The sequence below is a fragment of the Tursiops truncatus genome, chromosome 5 (assembly GCF_011762595.2).
Source record: "Tursiops truncatus isolate mTurTru1 chromosome 5, mTurTru1.mat.Y, whole genome shotgun sequence".
NCBI lineage: Eukaryota > Metazoa > Chordata > Mammalia > Artiodactyla > Delphinidae > Tursiops > Tursiops truncatus.
This window is the reverse complement of record NC_047038.1, coordinates 92,844,012-92,860,673: the sequence shown is the minus strand read 5'-3', so window position 1 is coordinate 92,860,673 and position 16,662 is coordinate 92,844,012. Positions and strand designations below refer to the sequence as shown.

The 16,662-nt window shown below is 35.5% G+C and overlaps 1 protein-coding gene across 8 annotated transcripts in view; it reads left to right on the top strand.

Moving 5' to 3' along the window:
- The window catches only part of CNOT6L (CCR4-NOT transcription complex subunit 6 like), a 128,311-nt gene that overhangs the window by 92,968 nt on the left and 18,681 nt on the right, over positions 1-16,662 (top strand). For 7 of the 8 annotated variants that reach the window (XR_012332078.1, XM_033857155.2, XM_019932767.3 and 4 more), the window contains 4 exons: positions 5,719-5,832; positions 6,441-6,592; positions 9,404-9,631; positions 11,813-12,015. Coding sequence is in view for 7 of the 8 variants with exons in the window: in XM_033857155.2 (XP_033713046.2) it covers positions 5,719-5,832; positions 6,441-6,592; positions 9,404-9,631; positions 11,813-12,015 (697 nt within the window). In the remaining variant the exon portion in view is untranslated. The remainder of the gene's footprint in view (positions 1-5,718; positions 5,833-6,440; positions 6,593-9,403; positions 9,632-11,812; positions 12,016-16,662) is intronic. The other variant, XM_073805375.1, reaches the window with a different exon arrangement.

Here is a 16,662-nt window from a genome sequence, read left to right as displayed (position 1 = left end):
CCTTTTGGTCATTACGAACATCATTTTTTGGGTAATTAGGTGCATAAAGATACCAGAAAATGGAAATTTGGGTTGATAAGATGCCAGAAATCACCTTTTCTTTGTCCTTTATCTTAATAAGTGTTTTCTTCAGTGCAAAATATTTTATAAAAGAGACATATACATATAGGTCTGTATTTTGTGTGTGTGTGTAAGAAGAGACTGTTATTATAGATAAGTTTTTTAGAGTCAGAAAGTTTCTCTTTCCCATGTTTTATCCTATAGACTGAACAGTTAGTAGAAATGGAGTCTTGGAGCCCGATATGCAATTTGAAGAAATCCAAAATGTTGAAAAATGGAGCTGAAACCAGATCTAGAGTTGCTTGCTTTTCCTGAGGTTAGCATTTCTGATCTGATCATGCTTTGTTTCAAATCAGTGAGAAAGGGAAAGATGAAAACAGCAGTTTTAGAACAGTGGGACCATTACACTGTGAAGAGGCAGTCTCTTCCAATAGGACTGGGAACTAGGTTGTCATGGTGCTTAGTCCTTACTGTATTGCCTCTGCTGTCTGTCTCAGAGGTACCAGGTAAGGCCAAGTCCTTGTTTTTCCTTCTATATTATGACAGGTGGTTTTGTGGTTGAGAAGAGGTCATTCAGAGGTTATATATAATGACCTATTGTGATAATCCTGTCTTACTAGTTTCTCAGTTACTAATTTTTTCTGTCATAGGTGGTGGTTGTGTTTAGAATTTTAAAATCTGAGATTGTGGTTTCTGGTTTCCAGTGTTAGCTTTCCCATTAATTTAATCTGAAACATAAAATTATTGCTTTATGCCAGTTTCCTTTACCTTTCCAGTATGGATAATAATAACTGTTCTGCCTAACTTCAGAGGTTTCTTATGGGGCTAAAATGATCAAGAATGTGAAAATGCTTTTAGTGGTTAAAAGAGTTGTACAAATATAGGTAGGATGGTGAATACCCTCTTTTCTTCCCTATTTATCTCACTCTCTAAGCTTACCTTTTCTAGCAGATTGTTTTCTGGCGCTCCCATGATTACTTGAAAGGACCTAAGAACACATTTTATAGCATCTTATGCTGAATATACAATAAAAACTTCTATTTGGTTTAGGTTTAAGAGTGAGTTTAACGTGATCAGAAAGGGTCGTAGTTAACAGAAAGTAGAAGCAGAGTGAAGGTTATTTGGTTGTAGGTAGGAGGGGAGAAAGTAAGAAGTAGTATTGTTCTAAAGTAGTATGGATAGAATATGGATAACTATTTCTTACTGTTTTATAAATGTATTATAAATATAGAATAAAATAAACACAAGATAAGTTATAGGAGATTATAACTCCCTATACTGGTGCTAGAAATCTCATTTTCTAAAGGCAGAGTCCCTGAAAATTTCTTATGGTTCAAGGAGTATATCTATGCTCTTATTTAATTCTCACTGGAAAGAAGGAATTTTCTTTTCCTTAGTTCTCAACTATCTCTTTGGTTCTTCAACTACTGGTGAAGCTGAAATAATAAAATTGAGCGTATAACTCTGACCCTTTTAGAATCTCTAAGCCCCAAGGAGGGAGGTGTAAGTTATAATGACATGTGCTCTATTTAGGAAAACTGGTTTTATTTTTCTGAACTTTTTGAAACCAAAGACATTATAAAGCAGATACCTCAAGAAGATTGGGAAGTTTCAAAAGTCAACTAGGGCAATACTAGGGCAATACAATTATAAATTATACTAACAATGAGGAAGAAAGTTGGAGGGGTAGTTGGAGGCATCTAATGAACAGGGTAATTGTTCAGGATTCGTTTTAAAAGGAGTGTTTTTTGTTTTGGGTTTTTTTGTTGTTGTTGTTTTTGATTAAAAAAGTCAATAACCAAGTATGTGTTGAAGAAAAAGAGTTTATGAACCTATGTTCTTTGCCATGAAAATTAAGAAAAAGGGAAAATTGGGTGAAAGTGTTAAGGCAACGAGGAGGATATTTTAAATAACGTGTGCACTGTAAAGGGGTATACCTATGTGGCTTGTGCCATCACTAATTGACGATCAAGAAAAAACCAGAGGTGTGCAACTTCTATTTTGCTTTCATGGTCTCTGTTGAGGAGAATTATTTTCAAAGTGGAAAGACTAAGACCAGGTAAGGAGGAGATTGGCAAACCAAGAAGAGATTGGTAAGCCAAGAGAGTCTCTAAAGTGCCTTAACTAGTTAGGTTTCCATATCAATATAATTATATCCCATGTCCCCATAGTATTAAAATATCTTGCCAAAGTATGATTAGAGGAGTATTGTGTTGGCCACAAAGTTCGTTGGGGTTTTTTCCATAAAATGTTACAGAAAAACTCGAACGGACTTTGTGGCCAACCCAATAGATGGCATAAATATTGGTGTATAGGAAAAGTTCTAATATATTGGGGACAAATAAACCACTTCATTTTTCAAAAAATTGGCAAGCCTCAGTTTTCCTCATCTTCGTAATGGTAATAGTAATACTGTCTATTGCAATTTGAGTGCTCCAGAAAGAAGACTCCAAGTTACTTTGGTGTTTAGGAGTTTATTAAGGATCAACAGCTGTGGAAAGGAAGGGGAAAAAGCAGAAATTAGCATAGAGAGTAGAGCTGTGTTGCAGACTGGGACAGCCTCAGCTGACCCCACCCTGTAGCTTTAGAGCTGAAATGGCCTGTGAGAGTTAACCCAGGAGGAACCAAAATCCCCAGACCTTTATCTTTTGCTTTTGATCTGTAATTGGATACGTGCCACTCCCAGAAGTACTTGACCTTGGTGAGGCAGCTCTCTGCAACTGGAGCAATTCCTGAAGAATTGATGAGGAATCTGGGCAGCATCTCTTCATGTCCACCCCTTTGCAAAGTTTTAACAAATTTTAGGACTAATATGTATGAAGTACCTATCACAGGTCTTGATACAAAGTGGATCCTCAATAACGGACCCCTTATTTTTTTTATTATTATTATTTGTACTGTCCTATTGAGAATTTTGATTATTTAAGAGAAGACATATATATACATATAAGATTTATAAAAACTGAAAAGCTGGCAGGGATATTTAATCTTTTGGAAAAACAGAATGTAGTTTCCAAGTACCCTTAATATCTGAATGGGTGAACTAATGGGCAGAAGCTCATGAAATGATACTCAACAGAAATAAAGTCTGCTACTCTTAGATTATTAAAGGAAAGGAAAGAGGAAGAGGTAAAATTATTTGAGAGCACAGAAGAATATTTATATGCAAAAAAGTTCATTACTAAACTAAATGTTAATTACTATAACTAACGGCATTAGTTATAATAGCTCATATCAGAAGTAAATGTGCAACACAGAATAGTTCAATTATGGTGAATCTGTATAGTGGACTATAATGCAATCATAAAAATTGATTTTTGAAACATATAGTATTTTATAGGGAAACATCCATGGTAGAATGTTCATTAATATAGACCTAGAGTATTATTCTAATTGTATAAAAAATGTTTGTGTGCATGTGCATGGAGAAAAGTCTGGGGAAATATATTGACTTGTTGATGGGGGTGTTAGATTGCAAGTGACTTGAAATTTTCTTTATATTTTTAACTCATCCCCAAATCTCTGTAGTAAACATGTAACTTACTAAAATCATTTTTTCACTTGTTTGTTTTTAAGCATCTATAAATGCAGAACTGAAGAGACCTGGTTTAAGAGCTAAAAGAACCAGAAAGTTTTAGATATATATTAGTACTTATTTGGCTTATAAATAGCATGGCTGTCCCCAAGTGCAATTTCAGTCTTTATTAACAAAAATACAGTCCAAAATGAGGAAGGCAGTAGTTCATTTTTGCCCAGCTCTAGGTACTGCACCTTTGGGTGAACTTGAGTTTTTCAAATGAGCAACTGTTTTACACCATATATCATATAAAGAATTGATAATTTCTTTTCTTGAGAAGACTTGGGGATGATATTTAAAGTAGTGTCAAATGGAAAAGAAATTCCATATTCCTGTAAAGAAATGATATAGATCTAGTTTTGATGGAAGAAAGATACAGGGAAACATTTTAGTTAGGGAAAGCAGTTCTAATAATTAGACAATTCTAATAATTAGATATATTAGTTCTAATAATTAGATATTAGATGTGGGGGGGAGAATATCTAATTATTAGAACCCCTACCAAATAATAGCCTGACTTTGGTAGAAGAAAAATACTCCAATATTAAAAATATAACTATTAAATAGGATTTTCAAACTTTCCTACAGAACCCTAGGTTCCTATAAATAAGCCTTAAGAGTTAATATTTACAAGATATTTCAAAAATTAAATACAAATAATTAAACTGTAATTTAAAAATAACATGTTCACTCAGATGTTTCAAATATCAGATTTTAACACTTTGGAAATTGATAACATGTTCCTGATATGCTGCTTAGTTGACTTGTTGCAGACCTCTGAATTGAGTTTTTGCCTGCTTTCTTTTTCTGAGTCCAAAGTCAGTTATTTACCACTTACATCTGTGTGTCTGTGTGAATCAGGATTTTTATTATTAATGCTGTGTAACCAAAACAGAATAGAGAAATAAACTGGGTACTGAGACTGATATGACTATAATTATCATCTATACCCTCTGATTTCAAATTTTTATAATCATCAAAACAGATTCATCATCTTCAGTGATTGATTTATTTAAACCTAATACTGCCTTTATCTGTTTTATGTATAAGAATCTTACCAGAAATTGTTTGAAAAAGGTATTCCACTGCTTAAAGACATTTTTAAAAGTCTGATATGGAGGATGATCAATTCTGTCTGTAGAACTTAGTTTGAATCTGCCTACTTCTCTTTATTTCTCTTGCCTTAGCCTAAGCCACCATCATCTGTCATCCAAACAACCTCAGAAACTTTCTAATTGTTCTCATAATTCCTGAACTGTGGCTCCTGTAATTCATTCTCTACAATGCAGCTGCAGTGATCTTAAAAAATATAAATCAAATAATAACATTTCCCCGCTTCGAACCTGTTCAGTCAGTCTTCTTCCTCTTAATCTCCAACACCATTTCTACCCTTCCATTCCTTTCTAACCTATAAACATACAAAGTTGTTTGCTGATCCAGGACCTCTCACTTCTTCCTCTGTCTGGAATGCTCTTGATTCCATTCTTCACCTTGGTAGTTCCTCATCCTTCATGTTTCAGTTTAAACATCTCCTCTTTAAGGTAGAGGGTGCAAACTACACTCCCTTTAATCACTCTGGCGTAGGAGTAGGCACCTGACCCGATCTTTTATTCTTCTCAGAGCATCTGAGACATTCAGAATTGGAGCAAGGAGAGGAGTATTATTTCGTCTAGCAGTGCCCTGCAACACAGTAAGATGTTAGTATTTTTGAAGGAATGTGTGCAGGCTTCTCTTTCAAAGCTAGGAGGAAGATGGGGTGGGGACCTTTTATAAGAGCAAAGATGTCTTTTCTCCACTTAAAACCTAGTGAAACGTGGACAGTATATTTAGTAGGTTTTGGTTGTTTATAAATACTCCACAAACTTAATAAAACTAGGCTGACAGAGGTTAAATGGCTTGACCAAAGTCATACTGCTATTAAATGACAGTGCTAGACTCAATTCTATTAAATCCTACAATACCTACTTTGGCACTAAGGAAAGGAAATATTAGTGCAGATGCAGAAGCTGTAATCACAGCGAGAGCCATTCCTCATCTTATAGAATCTTTCTTTCTGTTCACTTACATTCACCTAATTCCAGCTTTCTAGTAAAAGCCAGATGGAAAAATCGGCTTCGACTTAGCCGAGATAAGGGTGTGTCCCTGCATTTTCTTGACAGATTTCTTGATGTGGTGAGAATAAAACTGCAAACAGGGTAGGTAGATTTTATTCTTATTTTTTTTTAACATCTTTATTGAAGTATAATTGCTTTACATTGTTGTGTTAGTTTCTTCTGTATAACAAAGTGAATCAGCTACACGTACACATATATCCCCATATCCCCTCCCTCTTGCTGTTCTTTCTTATTGATCTGCTGACTTAGTTAAGGTTGTGTTCACCTTTGAATACCAGAAAATCCCAGCAGTAGCTTAAAGAAGTAGGAGGAGAGTAATTTTCTCACACAAGAAATCCAAAAATGGCAGTCCAGAACTGGTTCAGCTGCTTCTCCATTCAGAGTGGGCTGTCTTTTACCCTCCTGTTTCTCACCACAGGGGCAGAGATATAAAAGGGTAAAGGAATACACACATACACATACATGCACACACACCATCTTTGCTAGGTGGCACTTCCAAGAAAGTTTCTACAGTAATCAGACCTTTTTCCTCTCATTGGCCAGAACTATATCACAAGGCCTCTTGCAGCTAGAAAGTGACTAGGGAGACAATGAGTAGCATCTATATCTTGTGCTCCCTTCATTTAATGGCTTTTAGCATGATAGTCCAATTATCTAATAACATAATACTAATGCATTGTACCTTTTAGATTTACATTGGTGCAGAAGCATACAGTGGAATTTAACCAAGTGGCAATGGCTAATTCAGATGGATCCGAAGCTATGCTGAACAGAGTGATGACAAAAGATAATATTGGTGTCGCTGTGGTATTAGAGGTCCACAAAGAACTATTTGGAGCAGGTGAGTGCAGTTTAAAATATTCTTACAAAAAATAAACACCATCTGAAGTGCAGTGAGTCTTGTTGATATTTATTGCGTAGTTACTTTCTTGTCTTTTGAGGAAAGTTAAGGGAAACAGGCTGGAAAATAGCACTAATTGTGTAAAACGTCATCTATATCTTGGAATATTACTTGCCAGGTAATCTGTAAAAAGAAAAGTCTTTACTATGCCATTAATTCCAGAAGGTTATTCGAAATAAGAATAGTTTTAAGCTGAATTTGGAAATTATGATGATTTGGTTCTCCTTTCAGCCATATTTTTAGCTTCTTGACTGAAATCTTTTGTCTTTAAGGTTAAGTACTTGGCACAGTTTCTCTAATTTCTTTGTTATATCTCAGTCATTGTCAGGGTAAGAGCGGCATCTTTTATCTACCTGGTACTTTTGTTTTCCACTTTAGATATTTATAGCTTCCTTCAAAGTAAGAAACTCATTATGTACTTTGCATATCCAGACCTTTTTTTCCCCCTCTCTACTGCCTGCCTTTCAGTATTTCATTGTTTACTTAACTATATTTTAGGTAAGAGCAAGGAGAAGGTGTCAAGACCACATCAGGGCTTTTTTTTTTTTACATCTTTATTGGGGTATAATTGCTTTACAATGGTGTGTTAGTTTCTGCTTTATAACAAAGTGAATCAGTTATACATATACATATGTTCCCATATCTCTTCCCTCTTGCGTCTCCCTCCCTCCCACCCTCCCTATCCCACCCCTCCAGGCGGTCACAAAGCACGGAGCTAATATCCCTGTGCTATGCGGCTGCTTCCCACTAGCTATCTACCTTACATTTGGTAGTGTATATATGTCCATGATTTTTTTTCTACCTGTAGAAGAAAAGATTTTTGCCTTAAGTACTGATAGAATTATTCAGACCATGCATATCTGTCAAACCTCCTTTTCTCACTGTTCTTCAGGTTATCCATCATCAAAGACAATCAGTCTTTGATGTGAGATTTTAAATTCCGTCTTCTTTTGTAGCCTCTCCATTTTTACTGACTTTTATGTCCTTTCCAGTCTCATTCTTCTCAAAAGTTTGGTACTTTTTTTCTGGTAATGCGAACATTGAATTTCTTTTAGTTTTACTCTCCTTTTAATTTGCAGAAGAGTAATTACAAATTATATAGTTAAAACTTTCACATTCTGAAATACCTCTCTCTTATACTCCTGGAAGAGTAATTTAATATTATAGAAGGTGCTTATGGCCTTTTTGAAGGGGCAAGTTTTTAATATTTAGTGTAGTGAACATTTAATCTACAGCCAAAAGTGACACTGTAAAACTCCTAGGGAAAGAAGAGAGCTTAGAGAACGATCAGATTGCTTTAAAAATGACCATTTCTGTCACATATGAAAGATACTTCAGTTATTTGTTTACTCAACATTAAAGATAATTATAGCTTGGTAAGACGGAAACTTTACCAAAATAGTAGGCTAAGAAAATCAGGTCTTTCTGCAGAGTTTATATTTTTAATAGAAAATGTTAAGAGATACTTATAGAAATTCTATAGAAAAAATAATTTTGTATGTATCTAATATTCCAGCAGTACAAAAGTATATAGAGTAAAACGTGAGAGTCCTTTCATCTTATTCATACCCTCTCGGGGTAACTCTTAGTCATTCTTTACACATTACTAACGTGTATGTGTATAGTTTTATTTAAATGGCATCGTACCATGCATATTGAGTTTTGAGCCTTAAAAACTTTATGGACACTTTTTTTCTCTGTCAGTACACAGTTTTCACAGTTTGCCCCTTCAGAGGTGCTTATGGCCTCTTTGAAAGGGCAAGTTTTTTAATGTGTTATCCTCATCCACCATGTTAATATTTATTTTGACAGAATTATAAAACAGTATTTTAGGGGAAAAAATAACCTTAGAGATTTTATAGTTGAATACCTCATTGTCCAAATGAGGTATTCAACTGAACACCAGAATGGCTAAGTGATTAGAAATAAAGGTTAGTAATTAGTAATAAAGCCAAGTCTGAAACCCATGTCCAGACTTTGAGAGCACACTACTCCCTAATTCTCAATTTTTAAATTACTTCTTTTGGGTGTGTGGTATGAATTTGTTTTGGTAGCAGATTCATAGCAAATTCACTGCCTTACTTTATTTTGTATAGGTTAATATAATGTTACTGCCTCTTACTGCTGACCCTGTCACTGGTGTGCTCAGGAAATGCAAGGTGAATACGTACTGGGCAGTAGGAAGAACTTAAATTAAGGTTTAGGTGATTCAAGTAACTGAAAACCTACCTCACTAGGTTATTGTGATGTTTAAATGACAGAGATATTTAAGCTGCTTGTTCACACTAAGCTCAGCAAATCAAGGTACTCTAACTAATTGTTGGTTACATCACAGTATAGTTCCTAACTTGGGTAGAGAGCAGGAGTTGGCAAACTTTTTCTGTAAAGGGCCAGGTTGTTAATAGTTTAGGCTCTGAGGGCCACATATGGCCTCTATCACAATCTTCTAAAAAATGTTTGGTAGAATCTTTAAAAATGTAAAACCAGCCTTAGCTCATGCAGGTTGTACAAAAACAGGTGGTTGGCCAGACTTAGCCCATGGGCTGCAGTTTGTCGACCCCCATGTTGGGATTACCAGAATCTCAGCACTTTAGCTTCTAAGAACTACTTTATGAGATAAAGGGGAAAATATAAATGAATGGAAAAGAATAAAGAAGTGGTTATGGGTTTGGGGGAGAAAACCTTAAGATACTGCTTTTTTGATACATAAAGTATAATCTTAACCTTTGTTTCCCTAATGCTTAAATTTAGGTATGAAGCCTATTCATGCTGCAGACAAACAGCTGCTTATAGTGGCAAATGCCCACATGCATTGGGACCCAGAGTATTCTGATGTGAAACTCATTCAGACCATGATGTTTGTCTCAGAGGTTAAAAACATTCTGGAGAAAGCCTCAAGTAGGCCTGGCAGCCCAACTGCAGATCCTAATTCCATCCCGCTGGTGCTATGTGCAGATCTTAACTCATTGCCAGATTCAGGTATTTATAACATCATTTCCTCTTCGCTTTCAGTTTTGTTTTTACTTCTAGTTGAAAGGTCAGTTAGCTCTTAACTTTTGAGTAGAGACTTTCTCTTCTAAATTAGAGAGTGTATCAGTAAGAATCCCAGGAATGGGACATGGAGTAATTGAGGAGAGTTTATTTAGTTAAGCTATTTCCAAAGATGTGTGCAGGGTTAGGGACACAAAACAATGAGTGATGCAGTACCCTGTTACTAGGGGAGATAGGGACCCTTCACCACCTGTACACCTAAGGGGGAAAAGTGGTGGGAGTTGTTATCAAAACTTGGAAAAAATAGTTACAAGGAGAGGGCCATGTAATGGGAGTGATGGATTTGAATTGGGATGCGATCAATCCCTTGCAAACTGACAAGCCAGGGGAATATATATCCCTGCCTCACTCTGCTACTGTCCTCTGATCTCTCGCCACTGCTGTCCATTGACCAAATCCAACTAGAAGCTAGAGCGGCGAGGGGTTTGCAGTTGATGCAAGTAAAGGTCAGCCTCCTGCCCCACAGAATGCAGTGGAGAAGGGTGACCTGAAGAAGCAACCAGAAAATATTCAGCACAGGTAGCTATCTAGTTTAATAATGTTGGCAACCTTTAAGTGAATTCATTAAATGATGCTTGAATTCTGATATTAGGTGCAGAAGAGTAATCAAAATTATCTTAGGATTTCACATTACTTCTTGAGCTGCACTTAACTACTTTATGTCCTAACTTAAATTATTTTAGATCTTTGTAAAAAATCAGTTCTGCACTTAGATATTAAAATTCAAATGTAAAACATTATAGTATCAGTTTTGCTATTACTGAGGCATATTCTAAATTTTGTATATTTTCAATAAGCTACTTTAAATTGTTTAAAATAACCACTCAAGAATAAATATAACATAACCCAAATGCCTACAACTGTAATATTAATAAAAGTCTCAAATCTAGAAAACACCTTTGCTTTTTCTCCTTAGCAAATAAATGTCGAAATCATCCTTTCACAAATGTTTGTATTCAGCCCCTAGGCTCATTGACACCTTAACTATGTCCTCCTTTTTTAATCCTTTTCTTTTTTAGAGTAAATTGCTCTCAAGCACAGGTTTCCCCCATCTCATTTGATTTGGTTAATCATTTGGCATCACAGCATGCCAAGTTGACTCAAGCCAGACTGTCAGGGCTGGATCCTGGTTCTGCCACTTAGGAGCTATGCAATCTATAGCTAAGTTCCTCATTTTTAAATAAAGGGATAATCATTTTGTCCACTTCATAGAGTTGTTTGTAAGGTTTAAGTGTGTAAGGCTCTTACACCAGTGCCTGGCATGTAGTAACTGCTAGATAAATGATAGCTCCTTTTCAGCTATTCACAATACTGATGTTGTGCTCATCATTTATTCATTATATATGTTGCTGTCATTCCTGATCACAAATAGAAAGCGATGACTGACAAACTTTAGTAATCATCATCCTCATAAGAAGGGTTGTGGTACTTTTTTCATGTTTACTTATTCAGTGGAAGTGGTGAGCTTTTTCTGAATGCTTCTGCTCTCTTCAGCTTTTTAGACACATCTAATATTTTTGAGCAAGTGGTATACCTCCAGCGTATAATGTACTGTTTAGTGTCACTGCAGCTCAAAACAAAGAATGATGTGGCCTAGCTGAAGCTAGACATTGCAGTGTTGAAGATGCAAAATCTATTTTTATTGTCAATGATTTAAAATTTTTTATTATGTATGCTATATTTTACATATTCCAGAAGTTGTTGATGGACTGCATAGAATGTTGAAATGCTAAAGAGATAGTGCTTTGCAATAACATTCTAAAAATATTTAGGGTCAAGACCCTCCTGGTGAATGCCATCCTAGACCCTGGGAATCATCTTCAGCTTGAAGAACCATTAAGAGAACTGAAGATATTTCTGGGTGATCAGGATATTTTGCTCTGGAGTAGGCAAATACACCTCAGTTTGATGGAACCATACGAAATTGCTGGTATTTGATTTTTTTAGCATCAACCACAAAAAGGCAGTTTCATATGTAAAAGTAAATATTCAGTATAATAAAACCACTCTGAACTTGGTGCATGCACCTGGCAACAGATTTTGGCCATGAAGTCTTCTGTAAGGTCTAAGTGCTAAATGGTAGTGTTTCTTCCTTCTTTATTCTACTAGGTGTCGTGGAATATTTAAGCAATGGAGGAGTAGCTGACAACCATAAAGACTTCAAGGAACTAAGGTACAATGAGTGTCTTATGAACTTCAGCTGCAACGGAAAGAATGGAAGCTCAGAAGGGAGAATCACACATGGCTTCCAACTGAAGAGCGCCTATGAAAATAACTTGATGCCTTACACCAATTACACCTTTGATTTCAAAGTAAGTGACAGCCTCTGGGTTGGCACAGAAATTATGTCAAATGCAAACACGTGACAGGAAAGATATGTGTTATTTATGCTTAACAGTGTAATCTTCAGGATTTTTTACATTCTCAAAATGTCTTGGCTACGTGTGCACGTAACGTAAGGAGGTTTCTTAGGTTTTGTGGTGGTTATTGTTGACTTGAGAATTCTCTTTGAACCCTTATTTGTTCGAATTTCAAATAACCATGATAATGGAAAAAAATTCCGAAATACTTTACTTTGTGTATGCCAGGCACTGTTCAAAAGCACTTTATATTTATGAATATAGTCAATCTTCACTTGTCCATACCATCCCTAACTTTCAGTAAGGATCCAAATAATAAGCAACCTGATATAGCTACATTCATCTTGAATGAATTTGTGGAGTATTCCCTCAAAATTTTCTTAGTACTTTCCATTGATATCTTATTTATCTTTAAATTTTCCAGGTTTCTTGGTGAGATGGGTTAGAGAAAGTTGTGCTTAGGGTCTATTTTATATCCATGTTGTCATACTAATCAATGCCCAGGCAGTAGACCATTCCAGCTTAGTAAAAGGACAAGAAAGATTTTTTTTTTTTTTTTGCAAAATAAGAAAAAAAAAAATTAGAGGGCCAGTTGTACAAAACCAGTTGTTCTTTTGAAACATTGATTGGTAGTGATTTTCTGTAATCAGTCCCTTTCCCTTTGCCAGTTTTCTAATCACTCTGCCTGTAGCTCTTCTATTGTACCTTTGTTTGACTTTCTGGCATTTCAGGCATCTATCCTAAAGTCTTATACTATCCTGAAAAAATGTAGATGTTAGAAAGTGGTTAGGAGTAAGAATCCTAGATGGGGAATTTAATAAAATACCAAAGGAAATTTATGAATTGGGCTCTTACACATCTCCGATAACCTTTTTCCATTTTCAGTGCTTGTTAGCCCCTTTCCAAGAAACAGATAGTAGGAAGAAAGGAAATTTGTGTGCTTATGTTATTGGTCAGTTTTTGTAATCAAGAAGTGGAAAAGAATTGTTTAGAAGTTGAATCTAATTTTAGTATTTTTGCTGTTAGAGTAGAAAATACTATTCAGAGATAATTGATTTTGTTCAGATCACTCATATGCAGTAATGTGCTGGTAAATATTTAATAATCAGTTTTCTGAGAAAAAAAAGAAGCCCGAATTTGTAGTGTTTGCTGATTTCTGCGGTACATGCACTCCCATTGTAGTAGATTTCAAGCTCCCAACGTCATACCATTGAACACAGAGTTGGGATGAAGTGCTAAGAAAGCAAGTTCTAGCTGACTCTATCACACCACGGCTTCTTGTGTAAGCTTAAAGGAAAACCTCGGGACTTAATGATACACAGATTACTGTAGGTTAAATCCTATACAGTGGTATATAATACAGCTCTGCCAGCACAGCACAACCCAGAAAACCTAAAATAAAGTTCCTTAAAATAAGTGTTCAGTAATTCTACAACTCTTATTGTTCTTTTGGTTTGTGTATAGGTAAAAAGACCAAATCATTTCTACCTTAACTAGGCTTTTATAAAGGTTACTTTTACCTTATCCACAAAGTAAAAATTAGGGAAATAATGTTTAGAATATTAATCTAAGCCATCTTCCTCGATCGTCTGAGTTGTTTTCAAATCTTTTGTTGATGTTCCTTCAAAAGAACTTACATGTATTAATAAGTGAATAAAAGAACCTTATTGAAGCATTTATGTTGTCTGAAGAAGTACAGTTAAAGAACCAAAAGTGCATGGTTCAGAGAGTGTTTGATGTTAGCATATGTAGGATAGGATGAGAAATGGCAGAACTGTAAATCCGTGCGAGAGAGGCATGAATGGGGAGGATAAATAACGCTGGCTGGCTGGATAGATGGATGGGAGGGTGGAATAGGATGGAAAAGAAGGATGATTAGAGAACAAACTAAGGGCATACCTGACTAGAGAGAATTAAGCTTTTGGTCCAAGTAGCAGACAATAAACTTTTCAATTTCTTACAAAACATTTTATGTAATTAGTGCTGTGCCAATATTGAAGGCAGTTGGTAAAAAGGGATAGGTAACATCAAATGTAAAAATGTCATGTGATTAGCATTAAATACAGATCGAAGTATAGTATTCTGCCATTGCATCAATGGAGTACTGTTAAACTTTGTTTACTTGGCTTAGCATTTCTTACTTACTTGGTTCTCAAATAAATTAGAAATGTAGAAACGTGGTATTTAGAACTCAGAGTCATTTAATCTAGAACTGATTTGGAATGACTTGAAGGGTAAGCAGTTAGGAGAATTACTTGTACACAAGGTATCTTAGTGAGTTTAGGTTGCCATAACAGAATACCATAAACTGTGTGGCTTATAAAACAACAGAAATTTATTTCTCACAGTTCTGGAGGCTTGAAGTGTAAGATCAGGTGCCAGCATGGTCACGTTCTAATGAGGGTCCTCTTCTGGGTTGCAGACAGCTGTTTTCTCATTGCATCCTCACATGGCGGAGTGAGAGCTCTCTGGGGTCTCTTTTTATAGAGCACTAATCCCATTCATGAGGGTTCCATCTTTATGACCTAATCACCTGCCAAAAGCCCCACCCTCTTATACCATCAGGTTAGGGGTTAGGATTTCAACATAGAAATTTGGGGGGAACACAAACATTCAGTTCGTAACATCAGATAAGTTGAATAAACAGCCTAATTCAAACTTGCCGCTGCTTTCACCATCACCTGGCCCCCCTCCTGCCCCGCGCCAATCTAAGGGTGTGTCTGAACCATTTAATGAAAAGAGGAAGGACAGTTTTCCTATTATGTCAAGTAGTAAATCTTTCTGTTACACATTGTGAAATTTATAGTGTATAATTTTCTCGCATTCTTTTACAAAACAAAATTTAGCATAACGTTACCTCAAACTATTTTCATTGTTTTTACTTTTTTCTCATATACACTTCTATAGACTTACCTATAGACTTTACTAATATAAAGACTTTTCCCACCTTTTTATGATCTTTTAAAAAAAGAAACAGTTTGAATCAGAAAAGGTTAAGAATCGTTAGTCTATAACCTTCTTTGTGAATATGATACAGTGTACCAGGTGTATATATGTATAAATACTTGGGCGAGTTCAGACATGAACTTGCTAAGGATTTGGATAAGAGCTTTTACTCTGGATGTTTCAAACCAAGAAAACAGTTACAAGTGATATCTCCAGTTCTTACTTTCTGGAATGTTTAACATCTTTATTGGGGCCTATGTTTGCAAAGGATTCTCTGACTCTAGTAGCTAATGTGCATAATGCTACTTTATAATAAAGTGATAAGATATAAGAGGTTTTATTCAACATAACTAACTGAAAATGTTTTGTTTGTGTTTTGTTTAAAACACAAATGTTTTAAATGTGTTTGCTGAAGCAAAGGGTGGTCTCATAAAAGAAAGTAAAACCACTGAAACTCTTGTCAAACCTTTTCCTAAAATGTCACTGCAAAACTAGGCATTAGCCAAAATGAAGGGATAAAAATACATTGCGCTAATATTTCTTGACTATTTGGATTTGGAGCATTAATGGCAGAAAGTACTCCCCTGGATTCACGTAGATTCCTTAATCTGTGGTAAAGTAAGGTTATAGTATCTAATGTTGAATAAGGCCCTCTCCCTCAAAAGAACTGTTTTGTTGTTTTGGTCTTGGTCATGTCAAAATCAGCAAACTAAGGTAATTGTTTCCGAAATTTCACAGTATAATTTTTTTCATTGAATTCTTTTTTTTTTCTTTTAATAAAGTAGCCCATTTCACTGTGATACCATTTAAAAATATTAGCTAGAACTCCCTGTGTATAGTATTTATGAATAGGTATTTCCAGGTGTGGAACTCTTTCTTCATACTTGGGCTCAGGCTCTCTTGATGTGGGAAGGAAGAAATCTGACTTCACACTCTTGCATACATAGCCTGGGGCAAAAAAAAGCACACTAGTTTTGAAACTTACTGATCAGATAAACAGAATCATCTAGCTCTGAGAGATACAACTGAATACATAGATAGGTCTTTACTGAATGTTTTTTACAGAGGTACTGTTGTGCAGCAAGAAATCCAGAATTTATAGTACACCAGGATTTGTGAAAATGAATATTCTAAACTTAAGAACGGATTAGAATGATTAAATGTGTGCAGTATTTTGTATATATGTATAAAATTTGGGAAAGCTGAACTAGGATTAGCAAATCTGAAAAGATGCTTTACAGTGGCTTCATTCAGATGTGTTTGATTGATGTACAAATAACTGAATATCATACCAGTTATCATTACAAGAATTATTCTTGTCATAACTTTTCATTAACTTTGTATATGTTTGTATAAATATTCTGATTTTCTGTTTATTGTAACAGAGTCAGTGCAGTTTCCATATTGTTTATTACTGATAAATTAGATTTCACTGACCCAAGCAAGCCAGTTCTAAAGATGCCTAGACATGATTTGGTGAGCTTAGCTTCTCAGTTTGCTTACCACTTTTGCACATGTGCAAGGCTTTATGATTCCACTAGGGCACTGTGTTTCCCTGTCCAGCCACCTTTATGTCATGTAATACCCATTCAAGATTTGAGCTCTATTTGACCCATTGTGAAGACAGCAGGTGTACCAGAAACACAGGTTACT